The 26,463-nt window shown below is 42.1% G+C and overlaps 2 protein-coding genes across 4 annotated transcripts; one reads left to right on the top strand and one right to left on the bottom strand.

Moving 5' to 3' along the window:
* Positions 1-125: 125 nt before the first annotated feature.
* Positions 126-10,229, bottom strand: LOC124124982. Of its 2 annotated transcripts, XM_046488285.2 has the most exons (6): positions 10,076-10,148; positions 8,537-8,640; positions 5,532-5,730; positions 4,668-4,800; positions 2,259-2,599; positions 126-1,627 (listed from the first exon to the last, which is right to left on the bottom strand). In XM_046488285.2, the coding sequence occupies exons 3-6, from the start codon at positions 5,719-5,721 to the stop codon at positions 885-887; spliced, it is 1,407 nt and encodes a 468-aa protein (XP_046344241.2). In that variant the 5' UTR covers positions 5,722-5,730; positions 8,537-8,640; positions 10,076-10,148; the 3' UTR covers positions 126-884. The 2 variants fall into 2 exon arrangements, with proteins under 2 accessions (XP_046344241.2, XP_046344240.2); XM_046488284.2 differs by lacking the exon at positions 8,537-8,640 and having other exon boundaries at positions 10,076-10,229.
* Positions 10,230-10,379: 150 nt separating this feature from the next.
* LOC124124981 (serine-aspartate repeat-containing protein F-like) lies at positions 10,380-21,347 on the top strand. Of its 2 annotated transcripts, none has more exons than XR_007220558.1 (6): positions 10,380-13,402; positions 14,386-14,708; positions 17,520-17,695; positions 18,079-18,379; positions 20,057-20,663; positions 20,771-21,347. XR_007220558.1 is itself a non-coding variant. In XM_046488283.2 (6 exons), the coding sequence occupies exons 2-6, from the start codon at positions 10,830-10,832 to the stop codon at positions 20,260-20,262; spliced, it is 3,579 nt and encodes a 1,192-aa protein (XP_046344239.2). In that variant the 5' UTR covers positions 10,380-10,507; positions 10,633-10,829; the 3' UTR covers positions 20,263-21,347. The 2 variants fall into 2 exon arrangements, 1 of the variants encoding a protein (XP_046344239.2); XM_046488283.2 differs by having other exon boundaries at positions 10,380-10,507; positions 10,633-13,402; positions 20,057-21,347.
* Positions 21,348-26,463: the final 5,116 nt, after the last annotated feature.

Below are 26,463 nucleotides of genomic sequence, written 5' to 3'. Positions count from 1 at the left end.
GTAATAGAATCGTTGATGTTGTGATAACACCCTGGATGCGCGAGGATGGTATGTAGGAGACCATCGCAAAGGAAAAGACTTTTTAACATCCGGGTCGTTTCCTTTTGTGAAAAAAAAATAAATTATTGAAGAACATATGTTCTTTATTGAGTCCGGTTACAATTATTATCGACAGTTGGACAGCGAAACCCTAATCCAGACACATTGCCTTCTGGACGAATACTGTTGGAACCGTCTGCATATATATATTTACAAAGGAACTATATTTATAATAAAACAAGCGCTCTAAGTTAATCCGGGTGTTGATGTCCGGGTGATTTCATAGGAGACTGTCCTGTCTGGATTAACGAGGTTTCACTGTTAACATAATACATTACGCACATATAATTATGAGTTCGGCCTTTAAGAGAAACTAAATCCGACTATCTACAAAGTTAAGTGAAGGTGTGGCGCCTTTAACAATGACCGAGGGAGGGCCCACCTTCGAGTGTTTAAATCACCCTAGGCGATCGAACACAGTCCTTGGTGTCATCTTTAACGTATTTCACACAATTCTTTGTCTCTGAAAGTAAGCCACCTTGTAATTGCTTCGGGACATTCTTACACGGTAGGTTAGCCTTGTGGTGTACGTGTTGGCTCGTTACGCCGATGGTCCGGGTTCAATGTCCTACGTGTGAACAATGTGTGACACAATTTCTGGTGTCCCCCGCCGTTAAACTGTCACACTGCTACCAAAATGCGGTTTAAAACAACAGTCATTCACTCACTCACTCATTCCTCCAGTATAGCGTATGTACCAATGAAAGACAGAAAACTGCGAGTGTGAATTATCATGCTGTCAAGCGATGGCAAACCTGAACAGAACAATGAAGAATCCGGGGCCATCAGTTACGTCGAAAGATATGTATGGTGGCCAGCGTCGATGCCACTCTGATGACAATCATCATGATAAGTGCAATGTAGAACGTCAGACTGGTCCAGTCATCCGAGCTGTTCACGTCCTTGCATATGTCTGTCATCCCGACCTGGGCATGGGGGGTGTTTCGGGCCGTCATAAATTGACAGGCTACTTTCACTTTGTTGACGTCAACCTGGGACTTCAGAAGGAAGTTGAGGAAAAAAGCTACAAAGATCGCCTCGATGGTAATCAACAGAACCGACACCCCAGTTTCACCAAAATTCTCAACAATTCCCGTTCGGCTTCCTTTTTCTGGAGTCGCGCCTTTCGGTGCCCGCGTTTGCGTCGTGGTCTCAACTTCCGGTTCGGGAACCGTTTCCGGTGCGAGTCCACGGGAGTAGGACTCATCCTTGCTCAGCACTTTCATGACGGGGTCAGTGACCTGGGTGAAGAATTTCAGCACCGGAATGTCAAGGTCAGGGATGACGGTTTCTGTGCGCCTGTGGTCCTTGTCGACGTCATCGCAGTAGTTGGAGCAGCGAAGGAACCGATGTTTGGATCCTCCAAGACCTAACGCCTCGATGAACCGACTCTCTCGCTTATCATAGTCCACTTGTCCGATGACATCAATTTTGGCAGAATTGGATCCTGCCTTTTCTTTCAGCTTCTCGAACTCTGCCTGTGGCACCACCTTGTCGTACTTCGTCATGACGCCGAACAACGGAATTGCTGAAAGATGAAATATTGTATTAATTATTGAGTAAGTGGGAGTGATTGAGTTTCTTTTAAAATCACAGTATTTCAGTTATCACACGGCGTGTCAGCTTCCTGTGGGATGAAACCCGAAGTGATACAGATCTAAGATATTTACAGGTATGGTGCTAAAAAACATAACATAATCAGGGCGAATAAGATTATGGCTAGCACTCACCCCAAGCCGCCGAATCAGACCACCCTATTCATCAAGTCGACAATCCTTCCAACGACAAGCACAGGTTGTTGAAATCTAGTCATAAACCTACTGCCACTTTTGCTTTTTGTATTGTATCGTCCTATCTCTTATAAACCGGAGTCCCAAATACGTTTTTATTGTGTCTCAACATATGGTGCCTTCATGGCAGACAGATGTCAAATTTAGTCTTGTTACTCGTAGTCACCAAGGCTGACCACCCGTCCATCTAATTGCCTCTTACGACCAACTATGAGGTTCCTGGCCCTGACCCACAAAGCCTTCGTAGCTATCGAGATAATATAGTCTAACACAGGTTTGCGAACATTGTAGTGCTACAAACGCTTTGTGGATCGCTCCCCTGGGGACCTGTTCTAACCTGAACCCGAGAGATTTCTAACTGGTGCTCACTTCTCTTTTTGTCTTGGATTCCCGACGGTCTGGCCGCCTGCATGACGCATGAAATGAGGTTCTCTGGGACGAGCTGGATGGCGGAGGAGAGAAAGATGACACGGTCTACCTTCAGCTTCTCATTGTTCTGGTTGTACTTGGACCGGAGTCCTTCCAGTCCACAATCCTTGTAGTACTTCGCCGCTTCCGCCAGTGATTCGCCAACCGGAAGTCGACCGTAGAACACAATGCGAAGTAGTTCCACAAACTCATCCCCGGCCTGGTCGTGAAATCCAGCCACATCGATGAGGGTTGGTAGAAGATCATCCGGGTACTTATCGGCCTTGCAGCACTTCTCATAGCTGGCAGAAGAAACAAGTTTTTGTAAAGTGATGCGGTGGGCTTTATAGAGATTATTATACGAGCATGTGTGTCATTCGAAACAAGTGTAAGAATTCGCGCATTTCCCGAGCGAGTGAGTGTAACTCACATGCGATCGTGAAAAATTCTTTATTACCCATAATTTCTTTATCCGTTTTCATGCCCCCCTTGAGAAAAATCACTTATCACGACCGCGGTCATTGAAAACCACAATTATCTATTCTTCAGCTATGACGGCGTTTCCAGTGTGACGTCATTCCGAACTCTACGTCACAATAAGATTCTAATGACGTCAAAACGCCGTCCGGATGACGTAAACAATGCACTGGTGGAGTGATATTTGCACTTGTGCACATACGATATTATTAACTCTGTTATTTCTAACTCTTTGGGTAATAAGGTCCTTTATGGAGTAAGTATCGCGTCTTGCTTTATACACCCTACTTTCTAGTATCAGCCACGACTGAGAGCTGTACCGGACCCGTGAAGATCCGGGGTAAAATAGGTCATCAGCAACCCATGCTTGCCGTAAAAGGTGACTATGCTTGTCGTAAGAGGCGACTATCGGGATCGGGTGGTCAGGCTCGCTGACTTGGTTGATGTATGTCATCGTATCCCAATTGTGTGGATCGATGTTCATGATGTTAATCACTGGATTGTCTGGTCAAGACTCGATTATATACAGCCCGCCGTCATATAGCTGGAATATTGCTGAGTGCGGCGTTAAACAACAAACAAACAAACACACAAATAGAGCTGTACCGCTTTGGTGAATAGAGCTGACATGCCAAGGATCCTAATTAAAGGCATGGTCAATACTCCCCAGGTATATATACCCCCCCCCCCCCCCCCCCCCCCCCCCACACACACACACACACACACACCCTCCTCTATCGCTAGTTAACACTAAGGGCCGAAATGCGGTCTGTTTACAGTCATGAAATGAGGTGTGGAATAAACCCTACTGGGTGCATGAATTGTGTGTGAACCCTACCATTGTCTGGCATTGAACGAAAGTCTAGGGCAGCTACAAGGATATGACACGTCCCACACGAAGTCAAGCCTATAATACTGCCGCTTGTGTAGAGCAGCTACAAGGATATGACACGTTCTACACGAAGTCAAGCCTATAATACTGCCGCTTGTGTAGTGCATCTACAAGGATATGACACGTTCTACACGAAGTCAAGCCTATAATACTGCCGCTTGTGTAGAGCATCTACAAGGATATGACACGTTCTACACGAAGTCAAGCCTTTAATACTGCCGCTTGTGTAGAGCATCTACAAGGATATGACACGTCCCACACGAAGTCAAGCCTATAATACTGCCGCTTGTGTAGAGCATCTACAAGGATATGACACGTTCTACACGAAGTCAAGCCTATAATACTGCCGCTTGTGTAGAGCAGCTACAAGGATATGACACGTTCTACACGAAGTCAAGCCTATAATACTGCCGCTTGTGTAGTGCATCTACAAGGATATGACACGTTCCACACGAAATCAAGCCTATAATACTGCCGCTTGTGTAGTGCATCTACAAGGATATGACACGTTCCACACGAAGTCAAGCCTATAATACTGCCGCTTGTGTAGAGCAGCTACAAGGATATGACACGTTCTACACGAAGTCAAGCCTATAATACTGCCGCTTGTGTAGTGCATCTACAAGGATATGACACGTTCCACACGAAATCAAGCCTATAATACTGCCGCTTGTGTAATATAATCTGAGGGTTCGATTGGATTTCCTCTCACTGGAACCGGTCATCGTTTGATTGGTTGGTCAAAAATAGGTGATTGAACAACGTAGCGTAAACAAACACTCAAATATTGATGCTGAATTAAGGAATCTAAGATTTGGACCCACTATCATCAGATCCTGGCACACCAAAGGGACGGAACTCTGCACCCGTGCCCTAAAACTACTTTTATGCCACGACAGCTTCATTATTGACACTATGGTCCAATATCAACTCTTTCGAACTTCGAATAACACGACTTTTTCAATGAGATTTGAGTTATAGAGGCTTCACATGCATCTTACTTTGTGGTAAATACCGTGATCTGTCCTCCCGCCTCGCCGTGAGACCCCGAGTAGCTGTGCTCCCGCCACCTGTCGCCGTCAAACGCAGCTCCGACAGTGTTGATAAACGCCGACTTCCCCACCCCAGCAGGCCCTGGCAATATAGATAACCATACAGTCACGTGGGTGAGTGAGTGAGTTTAACCAAACATTGACAGTGTTTATGTTATGTGTCGCCGTGGCGCTTAAAGGAGGCCATCGAGCTGTACCCAGAGGCTGACAGTCGTTCAGTAACACGTGACCTACGTTAGTCAAAGTAGAGTTAACATTTTGCACACAACACAGTGTAATAACTACAGGTGCGTCTTAAGTGTAGAAACGACTTGTTGGATTAAGCAGCGCTTGGAATAAGCACTCGATGCAAACCTTTAAGAAGGACAGAAAACACCACACAATGCTGGTTCCAGACGCTTACAAGTTTGGAGAAACAGGTATGACACCAAGAATCAAAATCTGGGCGAATCAGAGATTTTAACCACGATCCAGGATTCTGAACGCCTAAGGGACATAACTCTGCACAGCCAGTTGCCACTCCACAGACAACAAGGCCACGCGAGCCTGCCTCATCTCTTGAACAGGACTGAAATCAATACTCACCTATAACGACAACATGGAGAGGCTTGGAGCTGCCGTCATCCTTGCCATTGTGACCAGGACTGAAATCAATACTCACCTATAACGACAACATGGAGAGGCTTGGAGCTGCCGTCATCCTTGCCATTGTGACCAGGACTGAAATCAATACTCACCTATAACGACAACATGGAGAGGCTTGGAGCTGCCGTCATCCTTGCCATTGTGACCAGGACTGAAATCAATACTCACCTATAACGACAACATGGAGAGGCGTGGAGTTGCTGTCATCCTTCCCACACAGCTGCTGTATTTTCCTGATGATGCTCATCCGCTTCTGGTTTTTCTTAAAGTCCGGCGTCCAGTCCTCTTCCTGTATGTCCGTCTCGGCGTCCGAGTCTTCGCCCAACACGGAAAAGGATTCGCGATCAACCGCCTCCATTTTGAAATTCTGAAAACATAAATTGAAAGTCCCAGACGTACTCATTGTCTGTTCTTTCTTCACCTCGCTTCATATTTACTATTAAAACAATATTTTTGTATTAATTTATTTATTTTATTGTTTTAATTTATTTATATTATTTTATTCTTATCTATTTTATTAATCTATTCTTTTATATATTTAGATGATTCAGCTACAAATAATCGACAAGGGAAATAAAATCAAATTCTAAAAAAGCAATGAAGAACTTGCGCTACGTTCATTCTGTCTATATTCATGGGTAAAGTATTGTTAATATCTGCTACTAAGTGAAGGAGGACAAACCCCATATCTAGGAATATTGCTGAGTGGCATGTTAAACAACAAACACTTATTTGATCTTATCTAGGAATGTGAAGTTATCAGTCAGCCGCATGACGTCACTCAGGACCCTTGTGTAAACGTATTAATGCGCCACTGTGATCATGAGTGAGTGAGTGAGTTGGATTTAACGCCGCTTTTAACAGTATTCCAGTTATATTGCGGCGTGTCAGCTTAATGTGGTAGGAAAGCCCGACGTGATGCGGGTCTCAGACGTTTACCGCTTCGGTGAAACCCACGAGCACGGGTATGGTGATGACAAACCTAGAAACATAATCAGGGCGAACCGGGATTCGAACCCACAATCATAAGTTTCTGGCATGCCCAAGGGACGCAGCTCTGCACAGCGAATCGCGGCGCCTTAGACGACTGGGCCACCAGTGCCCCCACTGTGATCATGAGAATGGAATGCAAATCAAACGTATTGCACTTTGGCTATATATCCTCGTATCTATCCTTTCCTGGCTAACGCGTTTTCTATGACTGGGAAACACAGGAAGGATTACTGGACCAGAGGGTGACTCCAATGATCATGATAAGGAATGAGTGGCACGCTTCAAAGGTGTGCTAGGGTGAGAGTTGCTCTGTGACTGGCAACAGTAGTACGACAACACTATTGGGGACTGCCCCAGCATGCGTGGCGCCCACCGTCCACAGACCTGTGTGTACCAGTATAGGCCAGGCCCAAACAAACAGTGGAGGCCACTTTTTCCACCCAATGTTTTTTTGTCAACCAATTTTGACAAGAAGAAAGTTGCTCACCCCTCAACCCACTGGCTAACGTTTACATAAAAACAGAATATTTACTGCAAAACCAAATGTAGAATCAATACAATGACATCATAAATATGTTTAGATTTAATATGTTGTTTTTTTCACTCGTGAAGATTCTTAATCAGTGCTATTGACAATAGACATGCTCACTACCCGCTCATAGTATCAGCCATGTGCACGTTCTGTTGGCAAACTACGCAGCGAGTTTCAATAAACTGAAACAGAAACTGTTATTGGGAAATTCCGTTGAGAATCCCGGAGTCAAATAGGTCCATATCACGCTATGCATGTAAGAGCCTACTAAAATGTCTCTATGACATTGTGTCATCGTAGTACTGCAACTTTCTTCCTTCTTTAGTAGTGCCATGTGGACGTGGGGTAGGGTGTGTCCCCAGCACCCCATTGCTTGGTCGTAAGAGGCGATCGAATTGGGCAACCTGTTTGCGGTGGGTTGCGCCCCTGTGTCAGCAGACGTGGGGTAGGGTGTGTCCCCAGCACCCCATTGCTTGGTTGTAAGAGGCGATCGAATTGGGCAACCTGTTTGCGGTGGGTTGCGCCCCTGTGTCAGCAGACGTGGGGTAGGGTGTGTCCCCAGCACCCCATTGCTTGGTCGTAAGAGGCGATCGAATTGGGCAACCTGTTTGCGGTGGGTTGCGCCCCTGTGTCAGCAGAGGAAGGAAGTCTGGTGGTTGGGGGCGCCTATCCGGCAACACACCACTTTGACCCTAACTTTGCCTTGACGGGTGGTGGAATGGGCCAGATTCTATTCATCAACGGGTCATGTCTACATTGTGTGTACACAATTTCGCACAAACATTTGTGCTTTTGATAGTAAATCAATTCTAAATGTGTATCATATACGTATCAATCTATGTAGGGTCGTGGGCCAATCTAGCGAAGCTGACCTCACAATTCTAGACGTCTCCAATTGACTTTTTATTCGCTAGATAGCTACAGCTTTTCGTGTCAAAATTGCTTAAGTATAACACTACAGAGCTCCAGATAATGTTTTGAGCAGTTGAGATTTTAATCTTGGGTTTCCATTTTAATTGGGTTATTACATTTTCATTGGATAAACAATATCTTTTCACTCATCTATTCATCACTCTATTTGGTGTTTCAGATTTTTTAAAAAATGAAATAATGTTTTAGATGTACATAACCATGATAACTGTTCTAAATATACACAGTGGACTCGGAAAGTAAATTAGCTCTCTGAAAACAGTGCTCTCTTGCAACGCGTGACTAAACATGGTCCAAGGTCCGCTATCTTAGAACTGTCCGAAAAGGGGTCACATATTAGTAAGAAATGATACTAAAGTTCAACATTAACATACTCTTAGTCTAGAGTAGTTCAAACTAAGTGTTCAAAACACATAGTTTTTGAAAAAGAAGTTGCAAAATAACCGTCAAAATTTAGTCCAAAGATATGGTATCATTTCATCGCAACCTGTTTGGACTGTTTCATTTCTTGACAATCAGTGCGACAAGTCATTTCTTGGAAACTGTCATGCCATTTTCCACTGAAGGGGTGACAGGTTGTAGCAATAGTTAAAATGCTAAACGAATATATTTCTCCAACAAACTTTATGAATTAACATACTATTCATGTTACATGTGTAAGTCTTATTAGTTAGTCAGCAAATACCCTCAGTAATTAATACACATTGAAAATAAATACCTCTAACTGTCAATGGCTGCCAATGCCGTTTACTTTCTCCCTGCCTCAGACAAGTGTCAGAAGGAAGAAGACAACCCCGATCTTTCGTGTGGTTTGATATTAACCTGTAGATTTAATAGGAACAGGGGCATAACTGAACAACCGCTTTCCAGGCTGCAGACGAGCCGGCCATCTTGACGCGAGGGGCCAGGTTTGACATGTCAACTTCAAGATATCACGGATTAGCCTCGAGCCTGGCTCATACCGATACTTCAATACGCAGAGGGCGTGATCTAACGACGCGACTTGGTAATGTGGCGACATTCACGGTCGACTTGACAACGGCGAAAACACTATAAACCATTCACCAAATTCATGTATATTAGCTTTCGCAAAAAATATTTAAAATGTTTTCATTATAAATATGGATTCATATAAAAAACGGTTATTACATTTGCTGTTACCCATTCGTCATTGTTATCAATATCGTCATGAGTATTTTTATCATTATTTACAGACGGAATTGGTTTTGTTTTGTTTGTTGTTTAACGCCGCACTCAGGAATAGTACAGATATATGACGGCTGTCTGTAAATAACAGTAAATAGTGATTGATATCATGAGCATCGATCCATGCAATAGGGAGACGGAATTGGTAAAAGTGGTGTGAAAGAATTCTCATCAGCAGCTATATATTCGTCAGCTTTGCATGAACAAGAATTACCATCTATACAGACAGCTGTGAAAAAAACTCTCTCGAGCCATACCCGTTAGCCCACTAGATCGACAGGTCAAAGGTTCGAGTCCAAGATTTGACCCGATGGTGACACTTGATCTGATTTTTGGTAGTGTTAAATGTTTGTTACAAGCTTCACTTCCGGGTCTCTTTCCACATGAGTGAGTGAGTATATATTTACGCCTCTGTTAACACTATTCCGTCAATATCACGGCGGGGGACGCCAGAAATGGGCGTCACATCTTGTACGTATGTAGGAATCGTACTAGGAGCTTCGGCGTAGTCACTTGGCTACCTAGCAATTATACTAGTGAAATACTCATGACGTCAATCACTGGATTGTCTGGTCCAGACCACCGTCATGTAGATTGAATATTACTGAGTGCGACGTTCAACAACAAACAAACAAACAAACAAACAAACAAACAGTTCAGAGTTCACCGCACCTCGCGGACTCAATTATATTCGTACCAGTCGCGAAGCGGAAACACAGCCATGACAATTTATTCCTCGGTCGGCGGTCAAGTGTCCAAACAGTTACAGGATGGCCAGGGACAGTGGTCATGCAACTATATGCGGGGTTGGAGGAGATGCAAGCTTGTTTTGACATCACCTACTCGGTTGACACTAACCTCAACCCAGCACTCACAACAACTCCGAGAGAACTATGTTGTGTTGTTGTGCCGACCAAACAACAGCTGCCATATTCAGGGAAGGAAGAGACTGTTAACCTTGTTTTCACGTGTTAAAATACACACACGACGCGTATGAAAACATGTCAACATGTATAGTGTGTGTACACTGCCCTACTTGGCAGAAACCTACCTCGATCCAGCCCTCACTGCGCCTCCGAGAGAAATATGGCGTGTTATGCTGGGCAGGGGTTCTTATCCATACGCCGAGCTCAACATTACCTGTGGTTATTTTTAACCACATATTCCTACGCCTTTGTTTGCAGTCAAGGGTTTGTGTAAGCGACACGTGTTCAGCAATTGATACTCACTATGTAAGAATGATATTACAACGTTTAAATCTCGCTACGTATACATGCGACGTGCTGTCACTTAAAACCATACCTTAACAGCAGTGACACACGGTGCATTGAGAACTATTTACTCCCGCGTAGCGATCAGTACGTAAGGCGGATTTAGGGGAATCCCCAGGACCCCGGGCTGTCGATTCACTAGACGTGTCGATCGTTTCTTGGATGCGATGTTAAGGTCAGGGCGACCCTTGAAACTGGTTTTATATTGCGCAGTGAGTATAAAGAACGTCGAGACACAAATACATTGATCGCACGTCCTAACGGGACATCTAACAATTGACTGAATCGGGATATATTTAAAAGGACCTGATCGAGCATTAGGTATATTTCTCTTCAGCGGAGAAGGCGATATAGTTCCGCGAACCGTCCGTGTGACCTAGTGAGGTTTAGAAGCAGCTGATAAGCCATTGGCCGGGTTGAACCTTACTATTGTTGATGGAAGTGTATAACGACTAAGCATATGTGAACGGCACTGTGAATGGCAGCCTTGTCGCCCGCTCTTACAACTGCACCGACTCCATTATTCACGCATGAATGGCGTCTCGGGCTGAGAGAAAAAAGCCACTGGCGATAGGCAAAGCAGGTTCAGGACAAAAAACAAATCAAACAGAACACGGGGCGGGACGAGGAAGGGAGATAACCGTTGACGGGATTAAATCTGGACCCGGCGGTGAACCAACTAAGGGAGCTACCACAGTGACAAACAGAGGTCCTGCTACAGATACCCTCAGAACTGAGGGATCACAGTCAGACGCTAAGTCGGATTCGACATTGTCTAACAAAGATACCACAGTGACAAACAGAGGTCCTGCTACAGATACCCTCAGAACTGAGGGATTACAGTCAGACGCTAAGTCGGATTCGACATTGTCTAACAAAGATACCACAGTGACAAACAGAGGTCCCGCTACAGATACGCTCAGAACTGAGGGATCACAGTCAGACGCTAAGTCGGATTCGACATTGTCTAACAAAGATACCACAGTGACAAACAGAGGTCCTGCTACAGATACCCTCAGAACTGAAGGATCACAGTCAGACGCTAAGTCGGATTCGACATTGTCTAACAAAGATACCACAGTGACAAACAGAGGTCCTGCTACAGATACCCTCAGAACTGAGGGATCACAGTCAGACGCTAAGTCGGATTCGACATTGTCTAACAAAGATACCACAGTGACAAACAGAAGTCCTGCTGCAGATACCCTCAGAACTGAGGGATCACAATCAGACGCTAAGTCGGATTCGACATTGTCTAACAAAGATACCAAAGTGACAAACAGAGGTCCTGCTACAGATACCCTCAGAACTGAGGGATTACAGTCAGACGCTAAGTCGGATTCGACATTGTCTAACAAAGATACCACAGTGACAAACAGAGGTCCTGCTACAGATACCCTCAGAACTGAGGGATCACAGTCAGACGCTAAGTCGGATTCGACATTGTCTAACAAAGATACCACAGTGACAAACAGAAGTCCTGCTGCAGATACCCTCAGAACTGAGGGATCACAGTCAGACGCTAAGTCGGATTCGACATTGTCTAACAAAGATACCACAGTGACAAACAGAAGTCCTGCTGCAGATACCCTCAGAACTGAGGGATCACAGTCAGACGCTAAGTCGGATTCGACATTGTCTAACAAAGATACCACAGTGACAAACAGAAGTCCTGCTGCAGATACCCTCAGAACTGAGGGATCACAGTCAGACGCTAAGTCGGATTCGACATTGTCTAACAAAGATACCACAGTGACAAACAGAAGTCCTGCTGCAGATACGCTCAGAACTGAGGGATCACAGTCAGACGCTAAGTCGGATTCGACATTGTCTAACAAAGATACCACAGTGACAAACAGAGGTCCTGCTACAGATACCCTCAGAACTGAGGGATCACAGTCAGACGCTAAGTCGGATTCGACATTGTCTAACAAAGATACCACAGTGACAAACAGAGGTCCTGCTACAGATACCCTCAGAACTGAGGGATCACAGTCAGACGCTAAGTCGGATTCGACATTGTCTAACAAAGATACCACAGTGACAAACAGAAGTCCTGCTGCAGATACCCTCAGAACTGAGGGATCACAGTCAGACGCTAAGTCGGATTCGACATTGTCTAACAAAGATACCACAGTGACAAACAGAGGTCCTGCTACAGATACCCTCAGAACTGAGGGATCACAGTCAGACGCTAAGTCGGATTCGACATTGTCTAACAAAGATACCACAGTGACAAACAGAAGTCCTGCTGCAGATACCCTCAGAACTGAGGGATCACAATCAGACGCTAAGTCGGATTCGACATTGTCTAACAAAGATACCAAAGTGACAAACAGAGGTCCTGCTACAGATACCCTCAGAACTGAGGGATTACAGTCAGACGCTAAGTCGGATTCGACATTGTCTAACAAAGATACCACAGTGACAAACAGAGGTCCTGCTACAGATACCCTCAGAACTGAGGGATCACAGTCAGACGCTAAGTCGGATTCGACATTGTCTAACAAAGATACCACAGTGACAAACAGAAGTCCTGCTGCAGATACCCTCAGAACTGAGGGATCACAGTCAGACGCTAAGTCGGATTCGACATTGTCTAACAAAGATACCACAGTGACAAACAGAAGTCCTGCTGCAGATACCCTCAGAACTGAGGGATCACAGTCAGACGCTAAGTCGGATTCGACATTGTCTAACAAAGATACCACAGTGACAAACAGAAGTCCTGCTGCAGATACCCTCAGAACTGAGGGATCACAGTCAGACGCTAAGTCGGATTCGACATTGTCTAACAAAGATACCACAGTGACAAACAGAAGTCCTGCTGCAGATACGCTCAGAACTGAGGGATCACAGTCAGACGCTAAGTCGGATTCGACATTGTCTAACAAAGATACCACAGTGACAAACAGAAGTCCTGCTGCAGATACCCTCAGAACTGAGGGATCACAGTCAGACGCTAAGTCGGATTCGACATTGTCTAACAAAGATACCACAGTGACAAACAGAAGTCCTGCTGCAGATACCCCGAGGAGTGAGAAGCCACACACAGACCTCCATCCGAAGATTCCAGTCTTATTCATATGTGCAATGTCGATAACCACGTGAGTATTTCGTCTTGTTGTAATCCTTTCTAAACGCGGTGTCTGGTGTCCCCCGCCGTGATATTGCCGGAATATTGCTAAAGCGGCGTAAAACCATCCTCACTCACCACTAGACGTGGTGGACGGCGGGGTAGACGGACAAGGACAAGTTGATGATAGCGACCATAATCAGGACGTGTCTAGGATTCGAACCAACGGTCATAATGTCCTGACATCACTAAGGGACACAACTCTGCAAACCAACATCAGTGCCTTAGACGACAAGGACACAAATCTTTTACACAAAACTTCTACGGAATCCCCGCGTATCTACGCCGATGTTTTATAAAATTCCTGCGTAGTTTGTGACGAAATTTTGCAAAATAAATTAAAATACTTTTCGTTGTAGTTTACGTTAACTACTGATGGCGGGACTTTGGAATAAAATCTTACACAATGTTTCAAAACGGTTTACATATCTCTCAAAGAAAAACATATCCTTTTGCGATCTATTGTCAGAATTGCTCCGGAGTACGCCATGGTTGTCAGAAAAGCTGACAAAAGTAAGCTATACCCCCATGACGTAGATCCGTGTTCATGCTTTCGGTCACTGGTTTGCCTTGTCAAGACTCTATGATTTACAGTCTAGAGTGATATCGTTACAAATTGCTGATTACCCCGTTTAACAATACTGAGTTAGATCCCGACACACCTTTGCCACCGAAAATGTAACTAAGAACTTATATATATTAGAATGGGATTAACTTTAAGGTGAGGCAGCCGTTGCTGTGTGGAGTTGCGTCCCTTAGGGGTGTCAGAACACTATGACCCTAAGTTCGAATCCCATTTCGAGCTGATAAGTTTCTAGGTTTCACCAAAGTTGCGTTCCTCCATCATGAAGCCGTCAGGCCGTGATGTATCTGAAATACTGTTATAATGCTACGTTCACTCACTCACTCACTCACTCACTTACTCACTCACTCACTCGTGAACTTTATTTTTAGGGGATTCGCAGGCGGCATACTGGGGACACTCGGCACCCTGTATTTCGCCCCCGCCTTTGTCAACGTCTGGAACAGCAACAACTCCATCCCGTCAGCGACTGTCGAAGTGGATCCCGGGCTGCATCGGAAGATGAGCGCCATGGGCACAGATCTGGAACAGTGCTTGGCGCGAAACTTCGCAGACCAGGAAAGGATTAAGTGGTTAGAGGCCAACATCACGGTTATACGTGACGACATGTTTAGCAACTACTCCAACGTTGAGCTGAAAAGCTACATCCTCGACGGTCGCTTGGAAGAACTCAGGAACAAGTTTTTGTCGAAGGGTATGTACAAAAATAAACTCTTCTTGGGACATGCTGGATGTCCTGAAAGATTGTCACGCCATGACAGATTAACTGTTGTAATGTGAAATAATCATGAGGTCTTTAACTATAACTGTAGTATATAGTAATGTGAAATAATCATGAGTTCTTTAACTATAACTGTAGCATATAGTAATATGAAATAATCATGAGTTCTATAACTATAACTGTAGTATATAGTAATGTGAAATAATCATGAGTTCTTTAACTACAACTGTAGTATATAGTAATGTGAAATTAGCATGGGTTCTTTAACTACAAATGTTGTATATAGTAATGTGAAATAATCATGAGTTCTTTAGCTATAAATGTAGTATATAGTAATATGAAATAAGCATGAGTTCTTTAACTACAACTGTAGTATATAGTAATGTGAAATGCTCATGAGTTCTTAAACTATAACTGTAGTAAAAATAATATTAAATAAGCATGGGTTCTTTAACTATAACTGTAGTATATAGTAATATTAAATAATCATGAGTTCTTTAACTATAACTGTAGTGTATAGTAATGTGAAATAATCATGAGTTCTTTAACTATAACTGTAGTATATAGTAATATTAAATAATCATGAGTTCTTTAACTATAACTGTAGTATATAGTAATGTGAAATAATCATGAGTTCTTTAACTATAACTGTTGTATATAGTAATATGAAATTAGCATGGGTTCTTTAACTACAAATGTAGTATATAGTAATATGAAATTAGCATGAGTTCTTTAGCTATAAATGTAGTATATAGTAATGTGAAATAATCATGAGTTCTTTAGCTATAAATGTAGTATATAGTAATATGAAATTAGCATGGGTTCTTTAACTATAACTGTAGTATATAGTAATGTGAAATAATCATGAGTTCTTTAACTATAACTGTAGCATATAGTAATATTAAATAAGCATGGGTTCTTTAACTATAACTGTAGTATATAGTAATGTGAAATAATCATGAGTTCTTTAACTATAACTGTAGCATATAGTAATATTAAATAAGCATGGGTTCTTTAACTATAACTGTTGTATATAGTAATGTGAAATAATCATGAGTTCTTTAACTATAACTGTAGCATATAGTAATATTAAATAAGCATGGGTTCTTTAACTATAACTGTAGTATATAGTAATGTGAAATAATCATGAGTTCTTTAACTATAACTGTAGTATATAGTAATGTGAAATAATCATGAGTTCTTTAACTATAACTGTAGCATATAGTAATATTAAATAAGCATGGGTTCTTTAACTATAACTGTTGTATATAGTAATGTGAAATAATCATGAGTTCTTTAACTATAACTGTAGCATATAGTAATATTAAATAAGCATGGGTTCTTTAACTATAACTGTAGTATATAGTAATGTGAAATAATCATGAGTTCTTTAACTATAACTGTAGTATATAGTAATGTGAAATAATCATGAGTTCTTTAACTATAACTGTAGTATATAGTAATGTGAAATAATCATGAGTTCTTTAACTATAACTGTAGTATATAGTAATATTAAATAATCATGAGTTCTTTAACTATAACTGTAGTATATAGTAATGTGAAATAATCATGAGTTCTTTAACTATAACTGTAGTATATAGTAATGTGAAATAATCATGAGTTCTTTAACTATAACTGTAGTATATAGTAATATTAAATAATCATGAGTTCTTTAACTATAACTGTAGTATATAGTAATGTGAAATAATCATGAGTTCTTTAACTATAACTGTAGTATATAGTAATGTGACATAATCATGAGTTCTTGAACTATAACTGCAGTATATAGTAATATGAAATAAGCATGGGTTCTTTAACTATAACTGTAGCATATAGTAATATGAAATTAGCATGGGTTCTTTAACTACAAATGTTGTATATAGTAATGTGAAATAATCATGAGTTCTTTAGCTATAAATGTAGTATATAGTAATATGAAATAATCATGAGTTCTTTAACTATAACTGTAGTATATAGTAATGTGACATAATCATGAGTTCTTGAACTATAACTGCAGTATATAGTAATATGAAATAAGCATGGGTTCTTAACTATAACTGTAGCATATAGTAATATGAAATTAGCATGTGTTCTTTAGATATAACTGTAGTATATAGTAATATTAAATAATCATGAGTTCTTTAACTATAACTGTAGTATATAGTAATATTAAATAATCATGAGTTCTTTAACTATAACTGTAGTATATAGTAATGTGACATAATCATGAGTTCTTGAACTATAACTGCAGTATATAGTAATATGAAATAAGCATGGGTTCTTAACTATAACTGTAGCATATAGTAATATGAAATTAGCATGTGTTCTTTAGATATAACTGTAGTATATAGTAACTATGATCGTGGAATCCACTCCCAGATTCGCCCTGATGGTGCTTCTAGGTTGTCAGCGCTACCCCTGCTCTTGGGTTTAACTACAACTGTAGTATATAGTAACTATGATCGTGGAATCCACTCCCAGATTCGCCCTGATGGTGCTTCTAGGTTGTCAGCGCTACCCCTGCTCTTGGGTTTAACTACAACTGTAGTATATAGTAACTATGATCGTGGAATCCACTCCCAAATTCCCCCAGATGGTGCTTCTAAGTTGCTACCCTGCTCTTGGGTTTCACCAAGTGGGGTACACATCAAGTGGACAGGCTTTGACAAAACACAACTGCTGTTTCAAGTGCGTTAAAACCCATCTCTCACACGAATAATCAACCACTTGTCCCATTCTACACGATAAGTGTACATTTTTGTTGTACATCATTATTTGTTCCAGAATGGATTTTCCTCATCCTATTGATGGGGATATTTGAGGTCGCTGTGATGGTTGCTGTGTGGAAGATGTGGTCCAACTTCGGTGACATCCTCGCCGCCATGTTGGACCGCCGCGGGGGAGGGGCAAGGCGAGAGGCCCCTAATGGGGGACCACTCCCTGATAACGACATCATTCGGGTAAGTCTTGTTTGTGATGGATATAAAATAAACGTATTTGGTAACATAGAAAATACGACATGGTCCATATTCTGAAGGTAAACAATTTTGCAATACACGACAAGTTTTAAGCACGATTCTCACCGTGAGAGTCATGATCAAGTTACAAATGCTGTGTGAACAGTTTTTTGCAAGACCTTTAATAATTTCATTGTATGTTTGCCGTCATTATTTCAAGGGAAGCAACTCTTGGGTATTTGTATAATATTGTTTCCTAATTGTTCAATTTAGTCTGGGTTGGGCGAGATCGAAACTCAAGCAACCAACTTTATTTATTGTTCTGTTATTTTGAGTTGCTGGCAAAATACATAAATACAGCCCATAACGAAAAGATGAATTTCCAGGGAGACGAGAAGACGTTGAACAGAGTGACACGCCGCCATCTTGAGAACCGTATGTGTGTGGTCGGCTTCCATTCAGAGACCACCAACCAACACCACGCCAAAATCCAGGCTGTCCTATCTGAGAACATTGCTGTCGAAAATCACCACGTCAAAGGACACGAGCAAATATTAAACCTTCCACTTTGTAAAATCTACTTTGTGTGTGTGGACTTTAATGAACGACATGTCATCCTCGAGGACCCTACAAAGGGACTGGGGGATCTCCGGCTTACAACGGTACAAGCTATCCAGAAAATGGGAGGTGAGAACACATCTGTGGAAAGCCACTGCAAACATTGTGAGGCCAAATGATAAACATTCTTGTTCCTCATTTGGTTAGAAAGCTCATGATCAGAACCATCATGGCGTTACGACAATCGTATCTCCTCTACGTTAATGCTGACCAACGACGGTCGTAGCGAGCGTTAAGACAATGTATATGTTAATGCTGACCAACGACGGTCGTAGCGAGCGTTAAGACAATTTATACGTTAATGCTGACCAACGACGGTCGTAGCGAGCGTTAAGACAATGTATATGTTAATGCTGACCAACGACGACCATAGCGAGCGTTAAGACAATTTATACGTTAATGCTGACCAACGACGGTCGTAGCGAGCGTTTAGACAATGTATATGTTAATGCTGACCTACGACGACCATAGCGAGCGTTACGACAATCATATACGTTAATGCTGACCTACGACGACCATAGCGAGCGTTAGGACTATGTATATGTTAATACTGACCAACGACGGTCGTAGCGAGCGTTAAGACAATGTATACGTTAATGCTGACCAACGACGGTCGTAGCGAGCGTTAAGACAATGTATATGTTAATGCTGACCTACGACGACCATAGCGAGCGTTACGACAATCATATACGTTAATGCTGACCTACGACGACCATAGCGAGCGTTAGGACTATGTATACGTTAATACTGACCAACGACGGTCGTAGCGAGCGTTAAGACAATGTATACGTTAATGTTGACCAACGACGGTCGTAGCGAGCGTTTAGACAATGGATATGTTAATGCTGACCTACGACGACCATAGCGAGCGTTAAGACAATCATATACGTTAATGCTGACCTACGACGACCATAGCGAGCGTTAGGACTATGTATACGTTAATACTGACCAACGACGGTCGTAGCGAGCGTTAAGACAATGTATACGTTAATGCTGACCAACGACGGTCGTAGCGAGCGTTAAGACAATGTATATGTTAATGCTGACCAACGACGGTCGTAGCGAGCGTTAAGACAATGTATACGTTAATGCTGACCAACGACGGTCGTAGCGAGCGTTAAGACAATGTATATGTTAATGCTGACCAACGACGGTCGTAGCGAGCGTTAAGACAATGTATATGTTAATGCTGACCTACGACGACCATAGCGAGCGTTAAGACAATCATATACGTTAATGCTGACCTACGACGACCATAGCGAGCGTTAAAACAATGTATACGTTAATACTGACCAACGACGGTTGTAGCGAGCGTTAAGACAATGTATACGTTAATGCTGACCTACGACGACCATAGCGAGCGTTAAAACAATGTATACGTTAATGCTGACCTACGACGGTCGTAGCGAACGTCAATCAATCGTATACGTCAATGCTTACCTACGACAGTTATAGTGCTATGATCACTTTCTGGAACAGGGCACAGGGTTATGAAAATTACTACAGGGTGCTTTGCGATATTATAATTAGACAAAGATTATTACACAACAAATATTTCTCCATTTAATGTTTTTGTCTAATGCCATCATCTAGACTGGTTTTGATTAAATTAAATCCAGACTTACCATATTCATGACCCAGGACTACAGTATGGCGAACGCAATAATTAGGTATTTGATATAATTAATGTGTACAGTCCTCGCACTTATACGGACACAATATCATTTTGACCATGATCTATTGCAGGAGATGTCGTACTTATATACAGCAAAGATGGCGGATCCACGTCCCTTCCATCCGGGGCATTATATAACAGCAGCTTAACCTCGATCAAGAAACACCCCGATCTCCGTCGCCTAGACAACACCCAGCGCATGCTCAGTGTGTTTGAGAAGTTCACCCCGTCACAGATTGATCATATTGTGAAGATAGTGAAAGAACATGGAATGTAGCAGGTCTCTGTGTGGTCTCTGTGTGGTTCTCAATGAAAACGGGTCTCAGAAAAGTCAACTCTTCACAACAAGCGGACCAGGATCGGGAGAAAGCGAAACTAAGTCTTTTAGCATTTAGGGGCCCATCATTTGATATTGGGAGTGGAGGGGCTGGATTGTGGTCCCTTTCTTTTAGATATAACTAAATGTATGCCTTAAAGCTCTGACTGAAATAACAACCCTTCAGTATATAAAATGGTTGGTCACTTCGTAATTTATGAAAGTACACAGACTGTACTAAAATACGGATAATTTACATTCGATTGAGCGGATTATCACCTGCCTGGTGTTTAGTTAGCCTCCAGAAAGTGTTATGTAACTTAAAAGTGGACATAAACGTATTTATTGGCTATAACATGTAGGTTTAATTACCGCCTGCCAGGAGTACAGAAAGTGTTATGTAGCTGGAAAGTGGACATAAGCGAAGTCACTATTTATTTGCTATTAAGTGTTTAGCTATAACATGTAGGTTTAATTACCGCCTGCCAGGAGTACAGAAAGTGTTATGTAGCTGGAAAGTGGACATAAGCGAAGTCACTATTTATTTGCTATTAAGTGTTTAGCTATAACATGTAGGTTTAATTACCGCCTGCCAGGAGTACAGAAAGTGTTATGTAGCTGGAAAGTGGACATAAGCGAAGTCACTATTTATTTGCTGTTAAGTGTTTAGTTATAACATGTAGGTTTAATTATCACCTGCCTGCTGGAAGTGTTATGTAACTTGAAAGTGGACATAATCGTATTTATTTGCTATTATGTGTTTAGATATAACGTGTTTATTTTACCGCCTGTGTTTAGGCAATTTGTGATAATGTATTTCTCGGGCAGTGGATCGCCCCATCCTCGATTATCCGGAGTATTATATCGGCCTTCTATCACAATAAATACCCTGAATCTGTTCACTACCATAGCGTCCTTTATATCTCCATTCTGAGCCATTCAAACATTACAATGTAACACATCAACGCCAGAGAATAACCAGTCTCGATTATCCGGAGTATTATATCGCCCTTCTATCACAATAAATACCCTGAATCTGTTCGCTACCATAGCGTCCTTTATATCTCCATTCTAAGCCATTCAATCATTATAATGTAACACATCAACGCCAGAGAATAACCAGTCTCGATTAGCCGACAACGCACATTCAAATGGACATAAATGGCAAAATAGTGGTGACATTATATGAATGGATCTCTGAATATGATTGAAGCCACCAGCTGTTTGCGAATGAAATGAGTGAGAACACTGAGTGAGTGAGTGAGTGAGTGGGTTGGTGGGTGAGTGAGTGAGTAATGTACACCCCTTTTAGCAATATTCCAGCAGCATCACGGCGGGGAAACCAGAAATGGGCTTCACACATTATACCCATGTCGGGAATCGAACCCGGGTCTTCGGCGTGACGAGCGAACGCTTTAGCCACTAGGCTACCCGACCGCCCCTTCCACATAGAGCTGACAAACTGCCTACACTACTCCAAACAAGTTAAAGGGTCATCACATTTTTGAACGCTTTGTTTCCATACCCACCATGACATATTAATTACTCATATGAAAAAATCGGATGTTCTTTACCTGCTTTTGAGTATAATATGCAGCCATGAAATCAACTCAAAAAGAATACAATCTTTTAAAACTATGACGATTGACGTCACATTACATCCACATTGCACCACCTTGAAACACTCAAAGGCACACAATCAATGTCCGGAATATCAGTAGAGTTGTCTCCCTCTAAAGAAAAAACAGATTCATTTGAAATCGATTTTGTTATTTATGCACATTTTGTGATCAGTGAGTTGTGTCTGTGACGTCACCCTACATGGCCCCGTGTGAAGCCGACGAGAACGGTCAAGTTAATGCATTATTACTGAATAAGACACAAATATGTGCATTATTAATAATTGTATATTTAAACTCATGAACATACACATACATATTTCTTCTAACTCCTAGCACACAAATGTTTGTGATAACATTTGCTTGCATTGCATATATGAGTGGTATAGACGACTGGGGTTCGAACTTTTACCAACGTATTTCACACTTTGTCTGTTTATATAGTACATGGCACCAGGCCCATCTCTTGGGGATTCCAGGGTAGAATTGCTCCCCAGCAATCAAAGCTTTTCCTAAGCGGCGAATCAATAGATCATAGTATCAATTATGGTTGTAGGGCGAAACGCTGTTATGTACAGGCTGTTAAGTGCGGCGTTTAACAACAAACAAACACATAAATAAATAAACAAACAAACAAACACATAAATAAATAAACAAACAAACACATAAATAAATAAATAAATAAATGAATGAATGAATGAATGAATGAATGAATGAATGAATGAATGAATGAATGAATGAATGAATGAATGAATGAATGAATGAATGAATGAATGAATAAATAAATAAATAAATAAATAAACAAGGCGATGGGGACACAGGGCTCGCCGATATAGAACAATATGTCGTATATTGTTGTGGCTTGTTGACACTTCACCAGGGCTTTGCTTCTGTTCTTATTGTCTTGATGAAACCCTTTCATGTACAATATGTGTTTCGATGGGCTATCTGAAATAAAGTTTTATGAAAGACATGCTTATCTAATATTGAATATTTTTAAGGAAATTATAATAAGAATAAGAAGAATAACAATATTGTGTACGTGTTTATATTCATACATGTATGTGTCTTTTAGGCATCGCAATTAGCTCAGCGGAGTTGCGTCCCTTTGATTACAAGACATCAATGGACGTCAAAGATGTGCATCGCTGGGGGTTTTCCACCCATGTTGTCCTTGTACTTAAAACAGAGTTAAGCCACGAACACGTCATGCACAACGTCAGAGTGAGCTGTTTAGAGAATATTTAAACAATACTCAAGAGTTCATCAATTTTGAACCTGTATACTCTCACATACTCCCGGCATCGTAGTCCTGTGCCATGACTGTGTGGTGTGGTGTATATATATATATATATATATATATGCATTTTCAGGCGGGCGTAATGGAGGATATTCTAAACGTGTTGTTAGTTTACCTCCAATAATCTCTGAGTGATTGAGCTTAATGGAGTTATACGGTGCAGACATTAGTAGTAGTGGTAGTTGTAGTAGTAGTGGTGGTGGTGGTAATGGTGGTGGCAGTAGTGGTAGTGGTGGTGGTAGTAGTAGTAGTAGTGGTGGTGGTAGTGGTGGTGGTAGTAGTAGTAGTAGTGGTGGTGGTGGTAATGGTGGTGGCAGTAGTGGTAGTGGTGGTGGTAGTAGTAGTAGTAGTAGTGGTGGTGGTAATGGTGGTGGCAGTAGTGGTAGTGGTGGTGGTAGTAGTAGTAGTAGTGGTGGTGGTGGTAATGGTGGTGGCAGTAGTGGTAGTGGTGGTGGTAGTAGTGGTGGTAATGGTTGTAATGGTGGTGGTAGTGGTGGTAGTGGTGGTGGTAGTATAAGTAGTTGTAGTTGTAGTGGTAGTGGAGGTAGCATTGGTGAGTGAATTGGGTTTAACGCCGCTTTTAACAGTATTACAGTTATATCACGGCGTGTCAGCTTAATGTGGGAGGAAAGCCCGAAGTGATGCAGGTCTCAGACGTTTACCACTTCGGTGAAACCCACAAGCACGGGTATGGCGCTGATAAACCTAGAAACATAATCGGGGCGAATCGGGATTCGAACCCACAATCATAGGTTTCTGGCGTGCCCAAGGGACGCAACTCTGCACAGCGAATTGCGGCGCCTTTTACGACTGGGCCACCCGTGCCTCCGGTAGCATTAGTAGTTGTAGTAGTAGTGGTGGTGGTGGTCGTAGTAGTAGTAGTAGTAGTGGTGGTTGTAGTAGTAGTAGTAGAAGTAGTAGTGGTGGTAGTAGTAGTAGTGATGGTGGTAGTAGTAGTAGTGGTAGTAGTAGTAGTAGTAGTAGTGCTGGTGGTAGTAGTAGTTGTAGTGGTGGTGGTGGTAGTAGTAGTAGTAGTAGTGGTAGTAGTGGTAGTCTTGGTGGTGGTGATGATAGTGGTTGTGGTGGTGGTAGTAGTTGTAGTGGTGGTGGTAGTAGTAATTGTAGTGGTGGTGGTGGTGGTTGTAGTAGTAGTGGTGGTATTGGTGGTGGTGATGATAGTGGTAGTGGTGGTAGTGGTTGTAGTGGTGGTGGTAGTAGTAATTGTAGTGGTGGTGGTGCTGGTTGTAGTAGTAGTAGTGGTAGTAGTGGTGGTCTTGGTTGTGGTGATGATAGTGGTCTTGGTGGTGGTAGTGGTTGTGGGGATGGTAATGGTAGTGGTGGTGGAAGTATAAGTAGAAGTAGTCGTAGTAGTAGTAGTAGTAGTAGTTTATGTTGTAGTTGTAGACGTCACGGGTACGGCACAAATTACCCAGGGGGAAGTTCCCCAGTATGACCAGGCTTGTTTCGTTGTCAGTGTCTGATTCATTCCGTAGGGGGCAATTGTTTACTTTCGCTTTCGCTTCCTGGAAATAATGTGTTACTATACTCGCTACAGGGCCAACGACAAAGAGCGTGTATGTGTGGCCTACATCGTGACGGTTAAAGCCTTTACATATTGAATATGTACTGAGCGAATCAATAAAGCATTATACATTGTCATGTGGTAAACGTCTGTACCATATGTGAATGACGGATTCTCCATGGTAGGGGCCCTCTCACAACGTCATTGAAGGGAAGTATTTAGTTTCGGCACGGGGTCGCCACATTTTGATACCAGATAGACCCGGGAAGGGTGTCTTACTGGTTCATTCGCAGGGCGGCGACCAACTGCTTGTTTTAGAGATTACATTATTTTTACCATTAACCGCAACTCCCTACCACGTGTTTTCTGTCTTTTTTAAATGGCGATTGGAAACCTGGATATGTATATCATTGCTTCGAATATCTTAATCAAACGACTCAAATTCGGAGTTTAAAATGTTACTTTTCCCCCACTGAAACTGAAGGTCTATTATGATAATGTACATCTGCACAGCAGAGAATGAATCAGTCAGTGATTGAATTGGTTTAAAGGGGAAGTGTACACGCAAAAATCATTTTCTTTCTTTTTCTAAACAAAACGCAATTTTAGAATTAATTAGTATCTGTTTTTGAAAATATACACTCAATTTTTTCACAGTGAACGTAGGAAGCTCACAATAGTGTGAAAATGATATGCCGTTATGAGGCCTTCGTTTTTCGAGCTAAACAGGCCTGAGTTATCACCCTTAGATTATGACGTAATTGGTGCCAATTCAACTGGGTCCCTGTCTATTCTCAACGCAAAAGATATCAAGTACCAGTTTGCGGTAAAACAACATGGCCTACGACACACTCCGGCGCAGTGGTGACTCAGCATAACACTATGCTGGCTGGCATCTGAGACGCTAGAATCACACACCTGGACCTACACCACGTGAAGCGGCTCCAAATAAGCATGATGACGTCATAATGTTTATCAATTGGCACCAATGACGTCATATTGCAAGGGGCATAAGCCATGGTGTTTTTGTTGTGGAAATAGAACACTTGGTAAATGTGAAAAATATAAATCGTTTAATGCGAAAAATATGTTAATTAATTGTGATATTTTTATATTTTTGTCTATGACACTTCTATGTTAACACTTTTAATGTGGAAAAAGTACAAGAAAAATAGGTTCATTTCCGTGTGAACTTGCCCTTTAACGCCACTTTTAACAGTATTCCAAATATATCACGGCGAGCCACCTCCAATGTGGGAGGAAAGCCGGAATTGATGCAGATCTCAGACGTTTATCACTTCGGTGAAACCCACGAGCACGGGTATGTTGCTGAAAAACCTACTCGGGGCGAACCGGGATTCGAACCCACAATCATAGGTTTCTGGCGTGGGAAAGGGCACAACTCTGCACAGCGAATCGCGGCGCCTAAGACAATTGGGCCACCCGTGCCCCCTCTCCAAATTAGATGTTATTACATGGCCTCCATGAGCGTCTACTTTGAAGAACAAGAAGCATAGTATGGATTTATCCCACAGATGACATCCTTACCTTGTCACTTTGCTGACGCGGGCTGTAAACAATCGACTCGGGATCAGACAATCCAGTGACTGACATCATGAGCATCGATCCAGGCAATTGGAATCGATAACATGTATCAACCATGTCAGCGAGCCTGACCACACGATCCCGTTAGTCACCTCGTACTCCACTACACACGTAAA

The sequence above is a fragment of the Haliotis rufescens genome, unplaced genomic scaffold (assembly GCF_023055435.1).
Source record: "Haliotis rufescens isolate VD_foot unplaced genomic scaffold, xgHalRufe1.0.p SCAF_135, whole genome shotgun sequence".
In the NCBI taxonomy this organism is placed as follows: domain Eukaryota; kingdom Metazoa; phylum Mollusca; class Gastropoda; order Lepetellida; family Haliotidae; genus Haliotis; species Haliotis rufescens.
Note: the sequence above shows the minus strand (reverse complement) of the source record. Positions and strands in the feature narration are given on the sequence as shown.

Excerpts from the sequence above, each read along its gene's own strand:
- LOC124124981 (XM_046488283.2), top strand. The coding sequence starts at position 10,830 with ATGGCGTCTCGGGCTGAGAGAAAAAAGCCACTGGCGATAGGCAAAGCA. Across the intron at positions 13,403-14,385 it reads TGTGCAATGTCGATAACCAC|GGGATTCGCAGGCGGCATAC; the intron begins GTGAGTATTTCG and ends CTTTATTTTTAG. Across the intron at positions 18,380-20,056 it reads AGCTATCCAGAAAATGGGAG|GAGATGTCGTACTTATATAC; the intron begins GTGAGAACACAT and ends GATCTATTGCAG.
- LOC124124982 (XM_046488284.2), bottom strand. The coding sequence starts at position 10,186 with ATGTGGTTAAAAATAACCACAGGTAATGTTGAGCTCGGCGTATGGATA. Across the intron at positions 4,801-5,531 it reads TCTCCATGTTGTCGTTATAG|GGCCTGCTGGGGTGGGGAAG; the intron begins GTGAGTATTGAT and ends CTATATTGCCAG. Across the intron at positions 1,628-2,258 it reads AATCCAAGACAAAAAGAGAA|CAATTCCGTTGTTCGGCGTC; the intron begins GTGAGCACCAGT and ends TTCATCTTTCAG.